Source organism: Vipera ursinii, assembly GCF_947247035.1.
Source record: "Vipera ursinii genome assembly, chromosome: 1".
NCBI lineage: Eukaryota > Metazoa > Chordata > Lepidosauria > Squamata > Viperidae > Vipera > Vipera ursinii.
The window spans coordinates 228,286,007-228,307,842 of NC_139512.1; the positions used below are offsets into that span (position 1 = coordinate 228,286,007).

The following is a 21,836-nucleotide window of genomic DNA, read 5'->3' on the forward strand; positions in this document are numbered from 1 at the left end:
GGCTAGAAGGATTGGCCAGCAATTCTCCTATTTGAACTTTGGTATCCAGGAGTTATCGTTGCTGTAAATCAGCCTGAGGTTGTGTGCCCAGTGTTTTCTAAAAGAGTTCAGAAATGTCCACCATTTTCTTCTCTCTTCTATTGTATCGTTTTTCCTGAAAGAATCCAAAAACTCATTCCTGTGTTTCCTGGGCATGGTAATTTAGGACCTCTTCCAAAGCCTCATTCAGGCATTCTCCTAAATACATGAGGAAGAATCAAGTGCTGAATAATCCGTTCTCTAGTAGATACATACATTGCCTCTCCTTCCAATCCCCACATTGGACAGAATGCCCAAAAAGAGCATAAACAGAGGCTTTCCCTCAGATCCGGAACCCCGAAAACCACCTCATAGGGAAACAGATGTGCCACATTCCACATTAATGTGGAAACAGATGTGCCACATTAGTCATATTTGTATAATGTGAACAGCTATATAAGAATACTACTTGAATCATGATTTCAACAATGGATACTTAAAATGGAGGTTTACTATAATATTTAGAAAAAGACTGCATTAGAACTAAAGACGAAGCTGTTCCTGGTCTTCAGTTTAAAGACTGAGTTTCCAGAATGGGAGGATTGGGAGAAATTGCCTTTTTGTACAAATTTAATACAGGGCATGAAACTAACTGCATTTTGAGTTAAATGTAAGATATTAAAAGATGCAAATGAAACAAGAGGCTTGGGTTTACCTGACTTGAAAAGGTATTTTCTGTTGTTTTAGGTTTTTTAATCATTATTTCTTTTCTTTCTTTCTTATTCCATATTAGTTTGAGCAGGGGGTAAGGACTACTGTAGAAGACTCCAATGTTCCTCCCAACTCTGTTATTCTGTTCTGTTCTGCTCTTTGAGTTTGTATTCATTTTATCTTTGTTTTTAAATAAAATTATAAACACACACACACACATACATGCTGTCAGAATCCATTTATATCATTTTCATAAATGTATGTTTAAAACATTATTCCATGGATCCTGCCATCTCCCAAGGAGGAGGGAACGAATGTGTATTGAGCCTGTATTAGGCATTTCAAAGGAAAAGAGAAGCCTTTTGAACTGGGGAAACAAAAGGGGGGGTAGGGTAGGAGCATTTGGCTTGTGTCACGGAAGAGAGCAATAAACATAAAAGGTCCTAAGTTCCTTTTTCCCACGAGAGGGATGATACGAGGTAAATGATGGGGGACTGACCAAATGGGGTTAAGGGGGGGTTGAACCGGGAACTCTTTATAAGGGTTTAGTTTGTAGAACAATATTAAGTCCTGTCTTGTATTCCTACAACCAAGCATGTCATAGTAAAGATTTCTTTTGGACTAAGATTTGGCTCCAAGAGTTTTGTCTTCCTAAGACGTGGTTTGGGGTGGGTCCTGACACATGCATGCATTAGTGATCCTTGGTGAAATCTAGCCATTGATGCAAGAACAAAAAAAGCTGACGGCATAAGGACTGTCCTCTGTGTTCTTTTTGCTGGTGGGTATTTTAAAATATTGGAAAAACTGGCTTAAACTATGTTAAACATACCTTGAGGGTGTGACTAGGCTAACTTCTAAGGTTGGGGAAAAACTGAGGTTGCCAGGGTATCACAAAGAAAAGAAAGACCTGGTCATGGCTTTTTCAAAGCCCATTCCCTGGAATTCTAGAGTCCCACAAAAATTGTTGGGGCCCCATAAGAGACTAAGAGAAAAGAAAAACAAAAATTCACTAAAATAAAGCCAAGGGCATCTTTTGTAATTTTTCAAAGATGCAACAGAAAGGGTAGGGTTTGACAGCTATCACCAAAAAGCCCAAGTCTCTCAGGGGAATTTGTCCTTGTGAAGACTCCTCGTTCTCTATCTGAGAGGCAGAGGGCTCCAGAGATTTGGTTTGTACCTAAGAAATTCCATAGCTTGAAAAATATGAAAATCCCTGGTCTGTGCTATGAGTTAGCAATGGCAGGTTGTTTTGTTGCAAGTTGGTTTTGAAACTGGTTCTCCTCCCCCCCTCTCCCTCCCTCCCTCCCTCCCTCCCTCCCTCCCTCCCTCCGTCCCTCCCTCCCACAATTGTGGGAGAAGAAGCAGTGTTTTGCTTTGTTGTTAAACACAGTAATTCTTGGATTTTCATCCTGTTTTAATATTCAGGGGCAGTGTTTACTCAGGCATCAATACGAAGAGCTCCTCTTCTCTGGAATCCTTAAGCACCCAGCTGGATTTGTTGCTCTTGTTATATTTGAATGATGTTGTGTCTTTTTTAAAAGGGTGTTGGGCTCTGCACCAATAAATAAAAAAGGAAGTGTACAACAAGCAGTTTCTCTTTTATCCTCTTTTATCTTCTCATCTATACTTTTCTGATGAAGGTGTAGAACAGAGATTTTATGAAAGTCAGGAAAAGTGGAAGAAAAGGAGAATCAAGATGATCAAAGAGGAGGAACTATGCACCGCTGAAGAAACGTTAGCACTTATAAAGATGATTTATTTGAAGGGGGGAAATGAGGGGGAAGGAGAGGGATATGTCCAGTAAAATGAAACATGATCCAAAAGAAGTTGATTGTCTTTTGCACTTGGCACTTATGAGGTCGTTCTCCACTTGCACTTAAGTGCAGTCCATAAAATACACAGAAATCTTGTTTTTCCTGCTGTGTCCAGATGAGGCTACTGAAAAGAAGGACCAGGGGTGACATGATAGCAGTGTTCCAATATTTGAGGGGATGTCATAGAGAGGAGGGGGTCAACCAATTTTCCAAAGCACCTGAAGGCCAGACAAGGGACAATGGATGGAAACTGATCAAAGAGAGATTCAACCTAGAAATAAGGAGAAATTTTCTGACAGTGAGAACAATCAACCAATGGAACAGTTTGCCTTCAGATGTTGTTGGTGCTTCATCACTGGAAGCTTTCAAGAAGAGAGTGGACAGGCATCTGTCAGAAATGGCATAGGATCCCCTGCTTAAGCAGGGGGTTGGACTAGATGACCTATAAGGCAAACTTCCTTCCAAGTCTGTTATTCTATTCCATTCTATCTGATCCCCAGTCCATGCCTCAATTATCTTTAGCAGTAGCTCTCAGAAATGCAGCTGCTGAGGTAGACACCATGCTTTCCCAGACTGATGAAAACTGCTATGTCAGCAAAATCTGTTTCCCATGACTTTGAAGAGAAAAGCAAAATATCCATTGGCTTGGAAAGGAAGGGAGGGGGAGAAAGCCTAGGATTTAAATCATGGAGCAAATACACATATTTATTACACAGGTCTCTTAAGTGAAGCCCAAGGTTTCATCTCATCTTCAATAAAGCAATTACATATAAATGTGTTGTGCCAGTGAGCTTCTGCTGCCTGAAGGATTACGCGTTTGGTGAGTCAGGATTTGTTGCCATTCTGGCCTGAAATTTGGCAGAGAATGGGTTAAATTATCATGACAGGGTTATTGCTTTGGGTACAACAAGATACAGTGGTGCAGTTCTGTAATATTGGGCAGAGGATGGATGGGTGGATGGATGGATAATGGAGATGATAGATATACATAGATAGATTGTTAGATGACAGAAGAGTGAGCGAGCGAGAAATAACCTATTGGTCACTTAAAGTTGCCATGGGAACACTTCTTCCACTAAGGCTCCCATTGCACTCTATTTGGGCTGTGAGAAAACCAGGTTCTTTCAAACTGAGCTTTCCCCTATTATCTGTCAAGTTTTCAGCCACTTCCTAGGTCAATCCAAATAACAGCTGATTGTGCTCGAAGGACTACATAATGAAACATATATGTCTCTGGTTTGGCGTCTTCATGGTGCCACTTTCCCACTTGATGTGTCTGTCGTCTCTGGTTAGTCTGCTTTTGCGCCCAGGGTGAATCTCTTCTGCAGGAGTGCTGAATTCAGGTTCCTTCCTCCCTTTGAATACACTCATGCAAAACACTTACAGAAGGCCAGATTTTGAACCACCTTTACAGAAAGTCAATGAATGTACAGTATTGTATACATTTTCCAAGGGAAGTTTGCTTTTTATTTTTATTTTTAAAAAAGGTTAAGGCTTTGTTTTCATTACTGCCAATCAGATGCATCTCACTATTGGGAATATAATTGAATTTCCATCACTGATCTCAACACCCACATATCTGACCCTTCAAATAATAATTTAAATAACAGTGTGGGTATTTTTCTCCTTTATTAATTAATAGAACAAAAATTGTATATAAAACAATAGAAAAAATACTGAAAAGAAAAATAAAGTGGGGGAGAAAGATAACAGTTGCCACTATGGGAGATTTTCAGAGGAAATACTGAGAATTTTGAATATATGTTGTAGATTTGGCCACAAAATGGCTGCCATGTTGCCACAAGTAACGTAATAACTACTTATCAGAAGTTGAAAAGGATGTTTTTTAACTCTGCCACTGGTCTTTGACAAGGAAATCCCTAATACTCTTTCCTCCTTTCCTTTCCTTTCCTTTCCTTTCCTTTCCTTTCCTTTCCTTTCCTTTCCTTTCCTTTCCTTTCCTTTCCTTTCCTTTCCTTTCCTTTCCTTTCCTTTCCTTTCCTTTCCTTTCCTTTCCTTTCCTTCTTTCCTCTCCTCTCTTCTGATTTTCACTGACTTTGTAAATGAAATATAATACCCCTAAGCCTTGACTTAATTTCCATAATTTTATATACTTTAAGATATGATTCCATATGTACAGATAACGCTCAATTGACACTGATGAAAAAATAACCTCACATATAATGGCTTTATACTAAGGATTTGCTCAATTGTTTTGTTCCAAATGATCTTAAAAAGTTTCCCAGTCGTTTGCAGAGACAGCTTGCATTTGTCATCCCCATGATGCCTAAGTTTTGGGGGTTTTTTAACCTTGTAAATAAAACATTTTATAGCATCTCTGACTAATGGTTAAAGTATAAATGTTTTCCCCATCACCAAGAATGTTCCTGTTGCAGATGGCTGAATCTGTGTGGCTTCTTTTTTAGGAGTTTTGACATCAATGTAGACATAGATAAACACTTCAGACAGTCCCACTCTGAGTTTCACAACATCCGATGCAGCCATCCTGACAGCAATTTGCTGTTATACTCAAGAATGTGGGCGAGGGCCTGGAGTTTAGCTTTATGTTGCTTTGCAATCATGATTTGCACGGAACAACTATTTGTCTCCAGAAATAATTCCCTACACAAGGACTGTCCTCCAGATTGTTCTGGAAGAAAGAGAGTAAGGAGAATCCCCCTCAGAGGAAGCTACTGCTGGCTGAAAGGGTGTTGCCCAGGCAGAGATGACAATTGCATCTTTCAGTACGATGCCAGAAATGCCACATGCTACTGTGATGAGTTTTGTACTTCAGAACCTCCTGATTCTATCGACTGCTGCCCAGACTTCTGGCTGGTCTGCCACAAGCATACTCCAGAGCATGTAAGATATCAGACACAGCAATGGGGTAAGTGTTATGTTCCCACCTCTATTTCTTCCAGACAGAGCAATGTGACTGACTGAATGCTGTAAAAAGGTTCATAGTCTTGGAGATGAGCCTTGGAGATCAGTGGACAATTTCTGAATTGTGAGTGCTCCATTCCTGGAGGTTTTCAAGAAGAGATCGGACAGCCATTTGTCTGAAATGGTATAGGTATGGCACAGGGCAGGGGTCTTCAAACTTGGCCCTTTGATGACTTGTGGACTTCAACTCCCAGAATTCCTCAGCCAGCATGCCTGGCTGTAGAATTCTGGGAGCTGAAGTCCACAAGTCATCAAAGGGCCAAGTTTGAAGACCCCTGGTATAGGGTCTCCTGCTTGAGCATGGCTTGGACTAGAAGTCCTCCAAGGTCCCTTCCAACTCTGTTATTCTATTACGAGTCCTCTTAAGAGCTTGCAAAAGGTATGGTTGGTAAATGTGCAGAAGGAAGGAAGGGAGAGAGGAAGTTATACTGTAGTTTCCTGCATTTCTCTTTTTTTAAAAAATATACTGTGAAATTTATTAGAAAATATATCAATCATTCCCTTTTATATATATATAAAAGCAATATTTGGAAAATGGAAGATGATAAATTGCTTTATTAACACAAGTTAATAAAGTATTTAAAATTTAATATCACTATGCATTACTATTTCATCTGCCATTACCCTACTCTTGAAGACTTTATTTCAGTTCTTTTAATAAGTTCAGCTCATTTGGGAAGCTGGATCTTTCTCACTTTCATAAAAACATTAAAATGTATCTAGCAAGAGTGAAAAAACAGCTGTCCCTCTGAGACGGTAGTTCTATCTTCTCAGCTCCACAAGTGACTGAAGGCTACAAGCAGTTAGACAACTGTTCTCAAAATGAATAGCAACAGATGGAATGACTTTGCTCTTCTTTATGTCTAATTTAACCGTTAAATTGGCCTTTTCTACTCTGTTTAAAAACTAAATATTGCTGTTTCCTATTAAGTTCAAGAGAATTCTTTTGCCATTATGTCAGCTGTCTTAAAATCCAAATAGATAGCAAGATAACTGAGGATTAGTAACAGTGATATTACCTGACCACATACGTATTACACAGGGCATTTGAAGATTAAAAGGCTGCAGAGTTTGTCAACTCTGACATATTTAAACTGAGTCAGGCCATTGGTCTGCTTTCCTGGGATTTTAACATTTGTTTTTATTTTATTTTAGAAGTGTTTTAGTAAAGTCTTTTTTGGTCTGGACTTACTAGTTGAATGCAAAATCTTTTGCATGGAAAGATGCTCTGTCGTAGAGCCTTTGTCTTTTTTTGGTGGCTTAGAGCCAGTGTTTGAATCCTGGCAACTGCCTGGACAGTGGTCTGCAGTTTCTTGGTGAGATTTCAGAAGTGGTATGACCTCGCTTGCTTGTGAGGGATGAGAAAGAGTGACTGTGTCAGACCTACCCCAATCTGAACCCTTATTAAAGAAAGACCCTCCACTCCATTTGGTTGAAGCAAAAGGTTCTTTTACTAAAAGATGTTGACTGCAGCAAAGTCAGGCCAGATCTGGGTTGCCTGTGCTCAAAAGATACAGAAACATTTCCCCTCTTACCCAGCCCTTCCCCACCCCACAATGACCAGTCCATCTTTAGCCAATTGGAATGCACCAAAGAGTTTTGAGAACGCTGAGTTATTTTGGGGTAATTCATATTCTTTCTCAAGGTTCCTGGTCTTGGATGCTGGTACAAACTGTTCTGAGCTTCTCTGGTCTTTATCACTTGTCATTCCCGCTCCCTATTTCCCCTCATGTAAACGCACAGCTTTATTGCCCATCTATTCGCCCCTCCCCAGCCCTTCTAGTCTTTGATGGCAGGATTCCTGTGAGGCTACAGGCTGAACCTGACAGATCTGACAGACTGGTCCAAGGACATCCAGCTGGCTTTGTGCCCCAGGCAGGACTAGAACTGACAGTCTCCCAGTTTCTAGCCAACTGCCTTAACTACTAAACCAAACTGGCTCTTGACATGGAGCTACAGGTTCCCGTTCAAATATTGCCTCTGGCTGCCATCAAGTCTTATACCAACAAGTTGCAATTCTAGAACCTCTTACTTGAAGAAGACTCATTGTGGCTTTCTACTAAATGAAAGGATGCGGGTTTCCATGTGTGGCTGCAATCTGAAATCTGTCCAAATGGATGGAACATAGCAGGATTTACATCTAAATAAACATTGCTGGAAGAAATGTTGCAGTAAGCAGAACCACACTAATTTGCATTTTAAGCAAGATGTATTAGTTTTCAACTATGGTCATGAGATACCGCAACAATTTCTTCACTCATAATAGGCATTAAAGTCAGCTGTGCTGTCCATAATATTTGTTGCATACTTGTTACATGATTTTTAAAGGGGTGGGAAAAGGGGTCCCCATACACTAAAAGGAACTCTTAGGTGGTGTTTGAATTTCTATTTGTACTGCAAGCTTCTCCAATTACATTCCCATCTATACAACTCCCATAAGAGATATAGTAGTGCAGTGGTTAGAATGCAGTATTGCAGGCTAACTCTGCCCACAACCAGGAGTTCAGTCCTGTCTGGCTCAAAGTTGACTCAGCTTTCCATCCTTCTGAGTTCACTAAACTGAGGACCCAGATTGTTGGGGGCAATAGACTGACTCTGTAAAATGCTTAGAGTGGGTTGTAAAGCACCATAAAGCAGCATGTAAGTCTAAATGCTATTGTTATAATTCCATTTGAAGAACATCAGACTGGAAAAAACATAATGAGAATTGCATGAGTAGGTCTCTTCCTACAAGTTAAACTATAAAAACTTGGTCAATATTTTAAAAGCACTAAATATAAATCTCAGATGTTGCTCATGTTGAATGGGGGGAAAAGTTTTGATTTGGCTACAACTAGGATCTCATGAAAAGCAAAAGAAAAAAAGGTACTTTCTCTCCTCCTACATCAAGCTCTGTAATCCCTATTGAGTACAAATTGCATCTGGCAGTTTCCCAAAGCATGATAGCCCAACCTCATCAGTGAATTTTCTTCAATCTGGCAATATGCTGTTCAGATCTCCTTGCCAAGAGAAGCCCAGGTTGAAGAACGTTTAATTACTATTAATTGGGGCTGAAGTTCACTGGTGTGACTTCAATCATATCAGAAGATTGCTGTCCTGATCTTTGCCTACAGAGTTCAGTGGAACTTGCTTTCCTAAAGAATGTCACAATTCCTGAAGATCTGTAGCAAAATAATGTTTCTTTTTTTTTAAAGAAAGATCTACTTTGGGGAAAAAAGGAACAATATAAAAATTATTCAAGCCAAGAAACAAGAGAAGTCTTTGGCAGAGGGCAGTGATTTATTATTGTTTTGATATTGCAATATCTGCAAATGCTTCTACAGTGGCCAGCAAATGATAGGAATTTTATTACTACTAAAGATCCTGGTCCAGCTAAAACAATTCACAGTATTAGAGATTGTGTTCCTCCACACATTTATTTAACACTATCAGTTTTCAAGCTCTTTTACCAAGAGTTGCTTGATCCCGAGTGCTTACAATCTAAAATTTTAGACAGGAGAATAGGAGAAATAATAGCAGCACACAGGCAATTTAAACAAGGAAGCAATAAATGAGAGCATGAATTTAAGTTTAGTTTCTGATGAATTTACAGCACACTACGCCTTAAAACTAGAACAGGCATAAGTAATCAGTTGTCCTTCATGTTTGGGGTTTGAAATACCATTAACACTATCCACCTAAGCCAATGGGAACAGATTGTCCAAACTGTAATTCAAAGCATTTGAAGGGGAACAAGTTGCTTTTCCGAAATCGGGAAATTCAGCCAATGATTTTGTATGAAGAACAGAAGTTAAGGCAGGATCTGAGAGAAATAAGAGAAAAAAGTCATTTTCCCACTAGTGACTTCTAGCATTTTCCTACATATCACCCAGCCATAAGCGAAGTGATATAAAACTCATCTGTCAGGAAATTTCTCCTCATTAGGTTAGTTCTTTTCTTGATTAGTTTCCATCCATTGCTTCTTAACAGAATAGCAGAGTTGGAAGGAAGTTGGAAGTCTTCTAGTCCAAACCCCTACTCAAGCAGGAGACCCTATACCAGGGGTAGGCAACCTTGGCTCTTTTATGACTTGTGGACTTCAACTCCCAGAATTCAATTCTAAACTCAGCTGGCTCAGGAATTCTGGGAGTTGAAATCCATGAGTCATAAAAGAACCAAGGTTGCCTACACCTGCTTTAGACTTACACCAAACTGGCTCTTTAAAAGAGCATTAATTTGGAGAAGGAAAAGTAGAAGCTATTTTTTTTAAAAAAAAAAGTACTTCAGGAATGAAATAGAAACAAGGTTAATGGGAATAGAATAATTCTTAAATTCCATTACAAGGGCTGCACCGGACATGCTTCTTAACACCTTTTCCCAGATATTCTTTTTCTTCAATTCATCCTTTTTCTGCAAGGATGAATTATTAATTCAGTTCACTGATGCAAAAAATTAAGTTTCCTACTTGACACGGGAGCATCATCTTTTGGGAAGATTGCACAAACTAGCAATTTTCTAATTATTACCTCTTTTTCTATGCATTATGTTGGCAGATTGCTTCAAAGATGGTCAGCATTATGAAGAAGGAGCAACATTTAAAGATAACTGCAACAGTTGGTAATGTCCCTAGGAGAAAAGAATAAACAATCTTCATTGATACAAATGATTACATCACTTATTATCCTAAACTCACATTAATTTGAATCAGTGCTCCCCTCATATGTACAAATCAAAGAGAAATCATTTGGCAGCATGCATCACAACAGCCCATGAATTACTTGCAGATGTATTGCTGTGCTGCTGTTCTGCAATCTGGATAAACTGGTACTGTAAGAGTACATTTATGCAGTTTGAAGGTGGAGCTGCCTATTATGTTAAATATTTACACTGGGGAAAAATGTAGAGAGCAACAACAGTAGGGTGCTGTCAGGCACAAAGCAATGGATGGAAACTAATAAAGGAGAGAAGCAACCTAGAACCAAGGAGAAATTTCCTGTCAGTTAGAACAATCAATGGAACGACTTGCCTCCAGAAGTTGTGAATGCTCCAACACCAGAAGTTTTTAAGAAGAGATTGGACAACCATTTGTCTGAAGAACAATTTGAACCATTTGAACTAGAAGAACTCCAAGGTCCCTTCCACGACCACCACCACCACCACCATCATCATTATTATTTCAGACCCACACATGAAAGAGTTTAAACTAGTTACTTTATTATTCTATTGCCTATTTCACAGGAATCTTTCCAGACTGGCAGGTTCTCCTGGGAAACACTAGATGAAACTCAAACGCATTCAGGGGTTATCAGACCTTGCCCTCTTGTGTTTATGTAATGAGTCCAGGCTAATTCCCAGTCTGATGCCTCCTCCCAACTAGGATGGTGCAAGAAATCTCCATCATATTTCTTGGCTAAGTCTTATGTGTTCAAGGAAAAGTTTTCATCATGGTTCAGTCCTAGCTGGGAATAAACAACATGGTGACTGCTTTAGAAAGAAAGTTGCAGTTTATTGAAGAGGAGAGCCAGACTGGCTCTGGAAAAAAGAGAGAGAGCACATGTCAGGAGTGGGTTTTTATACTCTCTGGGGCTCTTGAGGTTGTTTCCTGTTCCTGTTTGAGGCTGTGTATTTCCTGTGTCATGTATTTTGACCTGAGTCTGGGTGTGCCCTTCTGGTATTCTGATGGTGGTAGGTTAATCCTATTATGTCCTAAGGGTCATATCCTGCTTCCCTGGGTCTGTGGCTGATGACTCTTAGATTTTTGGTGTTGATTCTAGGGATCTTTCTTCCTAATCCCAGTTTCCTGACTCCAGTCTTTCTGACAAGATTAACACATCTGCAATTCTGCAAACTTGGTTTCTCTTTGGGACAGAGAGACTTGGGGGTGTGTGGTTTCTTCCTTTAAATCCTTTAGGGAAATATATTCTGCCCTTTAAATATTTCCTTCTCTTGGGGGGGCTGACTTCCCACATATGTTTGTGGCATCTGAGCATGAAAATTTCACAAGCACATCACTTGTAATCTACTTATGTTGTGTTTAGTTCTTCATAATTTTGTTTTCTCATGTAAAACTATTCTCTGTTCCCTTCCTTTCAGCAAGTGCGTAAACAGTCATTGGAGATGCGCAGACGAAACCTGCCTCATTCAGCCCAAATTAATTGAGCAAATCAACAGTGGGACCTATGGGTAAGCATCTTGATTTGTGTGACTCTCAGGCAAATAGCTTCCCCTTTGTTTACAGAGAAGGTATCAAGTGGGTTGTTGCCATGATACACTAATTCTTGTGAATGCCTGCACTACATTTGAATTCATGTGCACACGTACCGTTTTCTAATATATTTTAATGTTAGAAGTAAATCTACAAAATAAATTCATCACCAAACAGCAATAAAGCTGAACTGTCTGGAGTTCTAGGTTTGCAAATCTTAGAATTTTGCAATTTATGACTTCAAAAAGGAATGATTTCCAGTTTTTGCAACTCTTATTCTGTAAGATAGGAATCTATGTGGTCCTAATTTAATGAAGGAATGTGCTACAGGCATATTGCCAAGATTTGCTTCTGAACTAACTGATCTCACAGGAGAGGGGAAAAAATATTTACATCAATTGTAATTTTAGTTTCCTGCTGTTGATAACAGCCTTCTTTGATAGGTTTATGCAACACCATCCCCCCCCCAATTCTTTTAGCTTCACTTTCTAATCATACTGTATCCTTGTGAATTTTTAATTATTAACTGAGAATAATCATCCATACATCTGAAAAATGAGTTCTGACCTATTATCTATTAATATGAAAGATTATACTGCAACCAACTTTTTATATAAGGTGTCATAAGGTCAGGAGCATTCACAGAGGAGTAGAAAAAAGTCAAGGTGACAGCCACAACTAGTGATTAAATCTTGTTCCTTTTTTACATATGTTAGCTAGGGGCTTTCCTAGCTAACTGTGACTGATATCTTGAGCAGTTGTATCACAATACATGAGACAGACCTGTTTGAGATGGTGTACAAAATATGCAGTTTTGAATGAGTCACTTTAAAAAGGCAAAAAAACCCCAAACCCCTCACAGCAGCTAGGTTCACAAAACACATCCAACTTGGTGACTGAATTGCATCTTTTTTTGAAAACACACAATATACTGAATCATGAACTAACCAAGCAGGCTGTGTTCCCAGAGCATACTACTAAGCCAAATACATATATATGTAGTTCTCCACTTTAGAACCACATTTGAGCCCAGAATTACGGTCATTAGGTTGTTGCTGTCATTAAGCAAGGTGCTTGTGTAGCTCTCCCCATTGCAGTCACTATATGGAGCATGGGGTGCCAGGAACGACTTCGCTCCGCCCTGTGCGCTCACACAGAGAGGGTCTCCTCAGGGTGCCGTCGGCTAGACAGTGTCGGCTGGTGACCCCCAGGGGGAGGGCCTCCTCTGTTGGGGCACCTGCCCTTTGGAATCAGCTCCCCCAAGAACTTCGGATGTCCCCAGATCTCCAGTCCTTTCGTCGCGACCTAAAGACGTATCTTTTCCAACTGGCCGACCTGGACTGAGGATGGGGTTTTTTTAATATTGTTTTAATTTTATTGTTTTTAGTAATTAATTATGGGGCTCTATAATTTAATTCTTTTTTAATATTTGTATTACTGTTTTTTATAGCTGTTTTATTGTTGTGAGCCGCCCTGAGTCCTTCGGGAGATAGGGCGGCATATAAGTCCCATAAATAAACAAATAAACAAACAAATAAATAAATAAATAAATAAATAAATAAATAAATAAATAGGGGCTGGGGGAGGGCCTGGATGATGAAAGAATGATTGTAAGTTGAGGACTATCTGTACCCAAAACAGGCTTAATAAAGATTCAAATCAACAAGGCTCAATATGTGGTGTGAATAAATGCAATTGCTTGAACTTTAATTGACCTGGCTAAGCAGATCATCTTAACACCATCACTGGCTATGTTGGGAGTGGAGGAGAAGGAAATTCTGCATTTTGTCTCCACTTTCCCACCCACCCACCCCTTTATTTGAAGAGCATTAACAGATTGATTAGCATGTGAAGGGCAGTAGAGGCATGGGATAATCAAGGAATCTTTAGAATTTTTTAAGATCAGTAGAATTTTGAAACTGGCCTTCTAAGGATTCCTTGATGGTCCCATCCTTCCCCTGGCCACTATTAGCTTTTTTTTGTTCATGTCCATGTCAAATCCAAAAATTATCAATGCCAAACAAAAATATAAAGTCATGGAAAAAGAGAAGGCTTTGATTCTGAACCCATCGGATGTAAAGACTAAGGAGGTTATTAAGCTATTAAGAGGACAATTTGATAAATTAATGGCTGATCAGGTGGCAACCAATTTGCGGTTTGCCAGGCATAATACCTTTTGCAATGCTAATAAGCCAGGTAGATGGCTAGCTTACAGACTAAGGAAAAAGCAAAGGGCTTCTAATATAGACAAAATTGAGCATAAGGGAAAGGTTGTGTTTCAACAGGATCGTATTAAGGAAGCCTTTGTGGATTTTTATTCTAAATTATATGCTAAGGAGAAGATTAATGAAAAAGACATTGATGTATATTTGGAGAATGCTAGCATCCCGGTTCTTATGCAGGCACAAAAAGAGGAGATTAATCAATTGATAACAGAAGAAGAAATTCTTACAGCAATTAAGGAATTGAAGTTGGATAAAGCGCCAGGTACAGATGGTTTGACTGCGGTTTACTACAAAAAATTACAAATGGAGTTGATAAAACCGCTAAAGGAATTGTTCCAAATCATTCAGAGAGGGGGAAAGGTGCCTCCGTCTTGGATAACTGCTTTTATTTCTTTGATTCCGAAGGAAGACCAAGATGCTACTCAAGTAAAAAATTATAGGCCGATATCACTTTTAAATACAGATTATAAGATATTTGCTAAGGTGTTGGCTAATAGACTGATGAGGGTTCTGCAACAGGTGATTCATGGGGATCAAACGGGGTTTATCAGTGGTAGGCAAATGAAAAATAATGTGAGGCATATAGTTGATGTGTTAGAGTTTTTGGAAAGGAACAACCAGATCCCTGCGGCGCTAATTTTTTTAGATGCTGAAAAAGCTTTTGATCAATTGAATTGGCAATTTTTGATGAAAGTTTTAGATAAAATGAATTTTGGGGATAAATTTTTGCAACCAATTAGGGCATTATATCAAAAACAAACTGCCCGGATAATAGTTAACAATAGTTTGACTGAAGTTTGTAATATTGAGAAGGGCACAAGGCAAGGGTGTCCGTTATCGCCTTTGTTATTTGTGTTAACATTGGAGATATTATTGGTAAAAATACGGAGTTCGGAAAGAATTAAGGGTATACAAATTAGAGATCAGGATTATAGATTGAGAGCGTTCGCAGATGATCTGGTTGTTACGGTGACCCAGCCGGAGAATTCTGTTGTGGACCTGATGGAGATAATAATGCAATATGGGAAGGTTTCTGGATTTAAACTTAATGCACAAAAAACTAAAATTCTGGCCAAAAATATAACAGTATCGCAAAAGGCTCTTTTAGAAGGATTAACTGGATTTGAGATTGCTAAAAGGGTCAAATACTTGGGGGTGTTTTTGTCACCCTCTAATACAAAGTTATATAAAAATAACTATGAAAAATTATGGGGAAAAATTCAAAAAGAAATGGAGAGCTGGGAAAAATTGCAATTGTCTTTGTTGGGGCGAATCGCAGCAGTGAAAATGAATGTCCTGCCTAAATTTTTATTCTTATTTCAAATGATACCGGTTCTTAAGAAAGATTCTAATCTGGAGGAATGGCAGCGAGGTATCAACAAATTTGTTTGGGCAGGGAAAAGGCCACGAGTTAAACTTAAGATTATGCAGGATACTCGTGAAAGAGGTGGTCTTAAAATGCCTAATCTTAAATTATATTATGAAGCTGCTGCGTTAGCAGGAATAAATGATTGGATTAATTTGACACAAGAGAGATTATTAAATCTTGAGGGCCACAACTTGTTGTTTGGCTGGCATGCATATTTGTTGTATGATAAAAAGGTAGATAATGTGTTTAAAGCGCATATTTTAAGACAGGCATTGTTGAGAGTTTGGAAGAAGTATAGACATAAGTTAGATTGCAGGATACCATTGTGGGCAATCCCAAAACACGCAATAGAAAATATAAATGTTGGTTTTAAAATGTTTATAAAATGTTTTATAGATGGCATTTAGATCCTAAAAAGCTGGCAAGTATGAATCCGAATTATCAGCCTAAGTGCTGGAGGTGTGGCGATGAAGATGCAACATATTTTCACATATGGTGGACTTGTAAAAAGGTTAAGGCCTTTTGGATAAAAATTTGGTGGAACATGCAGAAGATTTTCAAGCAAAGGATAAAGTTTTGTCCGCAACTTTTTTTGTTAGGTATAATTACAGATGCTACGGTTGTGGACACTAAGTTGACATTGAATTTAATTACGGCAGCAAGACTCTTAATAGGTCAATATTGGAAGAAGGAGGAACTGCCGACTGTAGAAGAATGGACTTTAAAGGTTTCTGACCTGGCAGAGATGGCAAAGATCTCGGCTTACTTGAAAGATCACTCGCAAGAACGTTATATTATGGAGTGGAGAAAATGGATTGAGTATATCCAGAACAAATATGGGACTAAAAAGTTTCATGTAGCATTTGAATAAGTCTTCCTTTCTTTTTCTTTTTTCCTTTTTTTATATTTAATAGTAATAGTGTTTGTAGTTATCCTATATGAGCTAGAGAGTGATAGATTTTAGAGTTTATGGTTGTTAGCATATGGATGTTTATGATTGTTTTTTTTTGTTTTTATACCTTGTACTTAGCTCTGGGAAGTCGGGGGGGGTAGGGGTAGGGAGGGATGGGTACGGGAGGGGGAGGGGGGATTGTTAAAGATAAAATGTATGTTAAAACTTTTCAATAAAAAAAATATAAAGTCATGGGATAGATTCATATTATTATCAACCATCATGCTTCATAATTCCAGAATCCTGAAACAATTGTGTTGATTCCAAGCATAGAAAACATAATCATCTTTACTGATATTAGCATCAACTGGTTGCATGAAATGAAATTCGACAAAACATTTATAAACAATAGCACCTCTGAAGTGTGCCGAGTTTAAAACAGCCACGTTTTAAACACACCTTTATATACAAATATACATACATATCTAATGCATTCTATCTATTTGTGAGACAGATGGAAAGCTGATAACTACAGTCAATTCTGGGGAATGAGCTTGAAAGAAGGTTTCAATTATCGTCTTGGCACATTTCACCCATCGGCTGCCCTGTTGGGCATGCGACCTGTCACGGTAGGGTTCCATTTTTCTTTTTGATTCAAAGTACAAACATCACTTAAAGATCAGACATATTCCACCCGTGGCCCACAGGTCGCATGCAGCCCTGGATAGCTACTATTGTGTTCCAACAAGGTTGCAAATTTTTATCATTATTATGTGTCTATTTACATTAAGTAAATCATATATTTTATATCTTAACATTAAAAAAACCAAGATCATGGCATCCGGCCCTCTCAATTCCTGGCAAATAGATGGGGTAGTGACAGATTTTATTTTCCTGGGCTCCAAGATCACTGCAGATGGGGACTGCAGCCAAGAAATTAAAAGACGCTTGCTCCTCGGGAGGAAAGCCGTGGCAAATCTAGACAGCACACTAAAAAGCAGAGACATCACTCTGTCAACAAAAGTGCGTATAGTCAAGGCTATGGTCTTCCCAGTTGCAATGTATGGCAGTGAAAGCTGGACCATAAGAAAGGCTGAGCGCCAAAGAATTGAGGCCTTTGAACTATGGTGCTGGAGAAGACTCCTGTGAGTCCCTTGGACTGCAAGGCGATCAAACCGGTCAGTCCTAGAGGAGATCAACCCTGACTGCTCTTTAGAACGCCAGATCCTAAAGCTAAAACTCAAATACTTTGGCCACCTAATGAGAAGGAAGGACTCACTGGAGAAGAGCCTAATGCTGGGAAAGATTGAGGGCAAGAGAAGAAGGGGACGACAGAGAATAAGGTGGCTGGATGGAGTCACTGAAGCATTAGGCGTGAGCTTAAATGGGCTCCAGAAGATGGTAGAGGACAGGAAGGCCTGGAGGAATGTTGCCCATAGGGTCGCGATGGGTTGGACACGACTTCGCAGCTAACAACAACATATTTTATATGTGGCCCAAGACAATTCCTCTTCACTCAGTGCGGCCAAGGCAAGCCAAAAGGTTGGACACCCATGCTCTAGATAAGAGTTTTTTTTGTGAACAACACCCAAAGATCTAACATTTATAGGCAATTGGTTAATCAAGACAACAAATCTTCCCTATGAAAATGATTGTTTTTTTCACAGCTGATTGTCTTTACTCAGGTAAATATTTGTAATGAAATGTAGACATTCCTCTATTTCCTGATTTTAGAGTTCCATTATATCTGCATCTCCCTGTAGCCCAAGAATAGAAGTTCAGTTTTCCTCTTGATGTTGCTGAAGTACAGCTCCCATCCTTCAGCATTGGAAGTGTAGTTCAACATCAAAAAGTCAGACATTTCTCACCTCTTTGTAAACTGTCACAAAGCTAATAACAATCTGCAAACCATTTTCACTGCAGCATTTTCCAGGTGGATCCAAACACACCAAATGTTCCAAACATCTTCAAAACGATTTTTGTGGGGTCCTTGGTGTTCTCTGAGCTTGGCTGTTTTCTTGCAGATGTTTCAGTATCAAACTAGGTAACACCATCAGTGCTAGCAAAGAGTGGGATTTGCTCTTTTTTATATACCAGTGGCTTGCCCTGTCTGTTGGTGGGAGTGGTCTTGGTTCTTGATTAGACAGTTGTTTACTGTTAGCTTGTTGTTCTGTGTTGGTAGTTCCTTGATTTTTTTCCCCTTGTATGTATTGCCATGTATTTTCATTTGGATCAAAATCATGTCACAGCACATGAAAAATCTCTACAGCTCATAACAAAACTCTGTTCTCCCCTATCACCCACCTGTTTGGTTATTGCTATTTTATTATGGCCCCTCTCCCTGCTCACAAAACTAATTCATTTAAGGACAAACATTGACTGAAAGTTTGGGAGGTGTTCACAGTGGTCTGTAATGACAGCCTATGTATATAGCTTGAAGGGTAAGAGGATGAACAAGGCTTTCTGGAGATGGGGCTGTCTGTGGGTGCTTCGGTGATGCAGTCTTGAATCTTATAGCTTTCTGCACCAAAATGTTTGATCTCTTTAGGAAAACACAGCAGCTGTTGCAGACTTCCCCGAATTCTTTGTGGCTTCCTACGAATGGCCAGGCTGGATTCATGATCCTTTGGACCAAAGAAACTGTGCAGCATCCTGGGCATTTTCAACTGCAAGTAATATGCTCTTTTGGCTGCATGGTTGGTGCCTAGGACTGTGATTGAACTATATCTACTTTAAACTTACTCTTGACGTCTTGCTAGGTGTACTTGAAAAGACAAATATGCAATAAAAGCATGTGATCAGATACAAGGAATAGATGTTCTTTATAAAGAATATTGTGACTGTGGGTAAGCTCTTACAAAAATTGAATGAAACTAACTTCTTAACTCATCCATATTGATGTAACCCCATTTTAACTATAGAGAATTTTGTTAGACCTACTGAATATATGGCATTTCTTGTAGGGCAACCATATTGGGGCAACATAGATTTTGTTCTTGACTATCCATTGACCAAAAGTCTTCTGTTTGAAGACCTCCAAGGTCCCTTCCAACTCTGTCATTCTATAATTCTGTAAAAAAACCAAACCAGCTGGTTCTATTTGCCTGTGCAATCCTAAACAATGAGAAAAAAATATCCCCAATTTTATGAGAATCCTTTGAAAAGCTCATGTACTGTATATTCACAGTAATCTACCAAAATTAAGGAATGCTAGCTGGTTTTATGTACTCCAATTCAATGATTTATTACTACCTCTCAGGCAGAGAGCTTTATAACCCACCTTTTCCCATTGATAGGTGTCGCTGCAGATAGAACAGCAATTCATTCCCAAGGCCATTTCACAGACAACCTTTCGCCTCAGAATCTGATATCTTGTGCCATTAAGAATCAGCAAGGATGCAAAGGAGGAAGCATAAGCAATGCTTGGTCTTACATCAAAAAGTATGGGTAAGTAAGATTGTTATTATTAGTCCCAGAAGTAAGAAAGAATCAATTACTGAAAACAATATTAGGATACATGTACCATCCATTTTAGAGAGATGAGGAGTTTCAGGGTGGATGCCAGTTATTTCTCAGGGTTCATTTTCATCGAAAAACAGACAGTGTGACTGGTGTTGCTTCTGTGATACAAAATTTATTAAGCCATGTGGACAGGCTGAGTGCAAGTCGTTAAAAGCTTTAAGACTTCCTGTTCACTATCAGATGGTGGGATGTAGTTTGGAATCCAAAGGAAGAGGGGCTGTTTTCCAAAGAGACAGTGGAGCTTGGGGTGTCTGGTAGGCAAGAAGAAAGGTAGGCTGAGCCTTCCCTAGCAGTTCATAAAAGTATAATATATCTCTAGCTATGCAGAAGGTTTTAAACTGGCACAGAGTCACAGCTGCTCCTATATAGTGTTTCTCTGCAAATCACAGTGAGCCTCTGTGATTTGTAAACCACGCTTTCTGGTTTTATATGTTGTGCGTAGTCAACAAAATGTGGATATGGAATTACCTATAGTTAATTGAGGTATTTGGAATGCATAGATCAACCTACGAAAGCTTATATATAGGCTTTGTAAACTTATATGCACCCTGTAAAAGAACTTACATACTAACATAGATTTTCTCCAACTGTAACTCATTTAACCACTTTTTACAAATGTTAAGTACTCCAAACCCTTTGTATTTGTCCACTTTTTTAAAAAATGTGAAGGTACATACAATATGAGAAAGAAAAACCCAAACAGTAACACAAAAAATATGATGAAAAAGATTTCTTGCAGCACATATTTTTATTTGATCATAATAGAGAGTAGCCCTGCAACAGTAACAAAACCTCATCAGTGCTCATAATTAGACATGATGGGGTGATGTGACAGATTATAGATGAAGAAAATTATAGCTGCCATTCAAAAAACAGATCTGAATTCTTCCTGTTTGTTCCTTGTAGGATAAATATTCTATTGTAGTTGTGAATAATATGCAATTATGCAACTATTCACACTGATGGACATGAAAATAGAGTTTATGTCAATGAGATACTGATTTTCTAAATTGGTTTGACAAGGTTCTTAAGAAAATATAACTCATTCTCTTCCTGGCACAAAAAGTACAGCTAAAGCAATCACCCTAAAAGTTACAAAGTAATATAAACCTAAAAAAGAATTTAAAAAGTAGAAATGCAGAAAAGATGGAAAAATAGAAAAGAAAGTAAAAAAGAATAAGAATATAGTAAAGAAAAAGAAAAGAAATGTGTAAAGATATGACTTCCCCCTTCGTTACAACAAGTGTAAACAATTTTAGGAACTTATCACCTTCTCTTAAAATACAACAAAGAATCTCTTCTTTCCATGTCTCATATCTTATCTATAAACAAATCCTTAAAGCTTTGTCATTCAGTTCTGGTTAGCAAAAGTCCATTAAGAGTTACCCAAGATAACAACATATCTATGTTAACCTTGATCAAATAAGCCAACATATATTCTTTCCTTTTACTTTTAGCAAACTTGAACTTTAATCCCTTCAAATAATAAAACTTATTTTTTTTAAAAAAATTTCTCTGTCCCTTCTCACAAAGTTCTTCAAAAGTTTAAAAGTCTATTTTGCAAATTCAGGATAGGAAAGTTATCCAGGTCACATTTGGTTTGTTATTTGTTATTATATCCCTTTTTTAATTATTAAGACTTAAGGCAGTTTTATTTGTATTTACAGTATAGCATCTTTTCCATATCGTTCTTGTTACCTGTCATGTTTAAACCCACTTTCAAATCAATCTCAGTTTTGTCTGGTAAAGCTGGTTCCTCTTCCCTAACATCTTCTAAATGCAGTCTGTCTATAACAGCAAAAACTCTTAAAATTAAGTTCTTGGTTCATTGTTTGCAAATATGCTTCAGTATGTTGTTGAAGTACTTTGCTCCAGCCTGTATGAGTAAATCAAATTCAAGAGCTCTTCTCCTTTAATTGTAATGTTTAATTCCTCTGGGTTCACTTAGTGTCCAATCTTTAAAGATTTTTTAAAAATCCTTAAAATTATATTTAAAATTTCTTTCACTAAGAACGAAGAAAACTTACTTGGTTCCTTAAAACTGAAAGGCACTTAACAAGCAATTTCTAAAAGTAATTAGAAAACCATGTGTCCCTAAAGGTATTGATTGTGACTTGAATGAAATTGACTTTCCCTCATCTCCGAGAGCTCTAAATCT

General features: G+C 38.5%; 1 protein-coding gene across 1 annotated transcript in view; it reads left to right on the forward strand.

Moving 5' to 3' along the window:
• Window positions 1-5,123: 5,123 nt before the first annotated feature.
• Window positions 5,124-21,836, forward strand: part of TINAG (tubulointerstitial nephritis antigen) — a gene marked incomplete at both ends in the record, with an annotated part of 37,628 nt that continues 20,915 nt past the window's right edge. Inside the window, 6 exons of the mRNA XM_083349634.1 lie at window positions 5,124-5,430; window positions 10,019-10,082; window positions 11,559-11,648; window positions 16,671-16,785; window positions 18,705-18,828; window positions 19,453-19,603. Of these exons, the coding sequence (XP_083205760.1) occupies window positions 5,124-5,430; window positions 10,019-10,082; window positions 11,559-11,648; window positions 16,671-16,785; window positions 18,705-18,828; window positions 19,453-19,603 (851 nt within the window). The remainder of the gene's footprint in view (window positions 5,431-10,018; window positions 10,083-11,558; window positions 11,649-16,670; window positions 16,786-18,704; window positions 18,829-19,452; window positions 19,604-21,836) is intronic.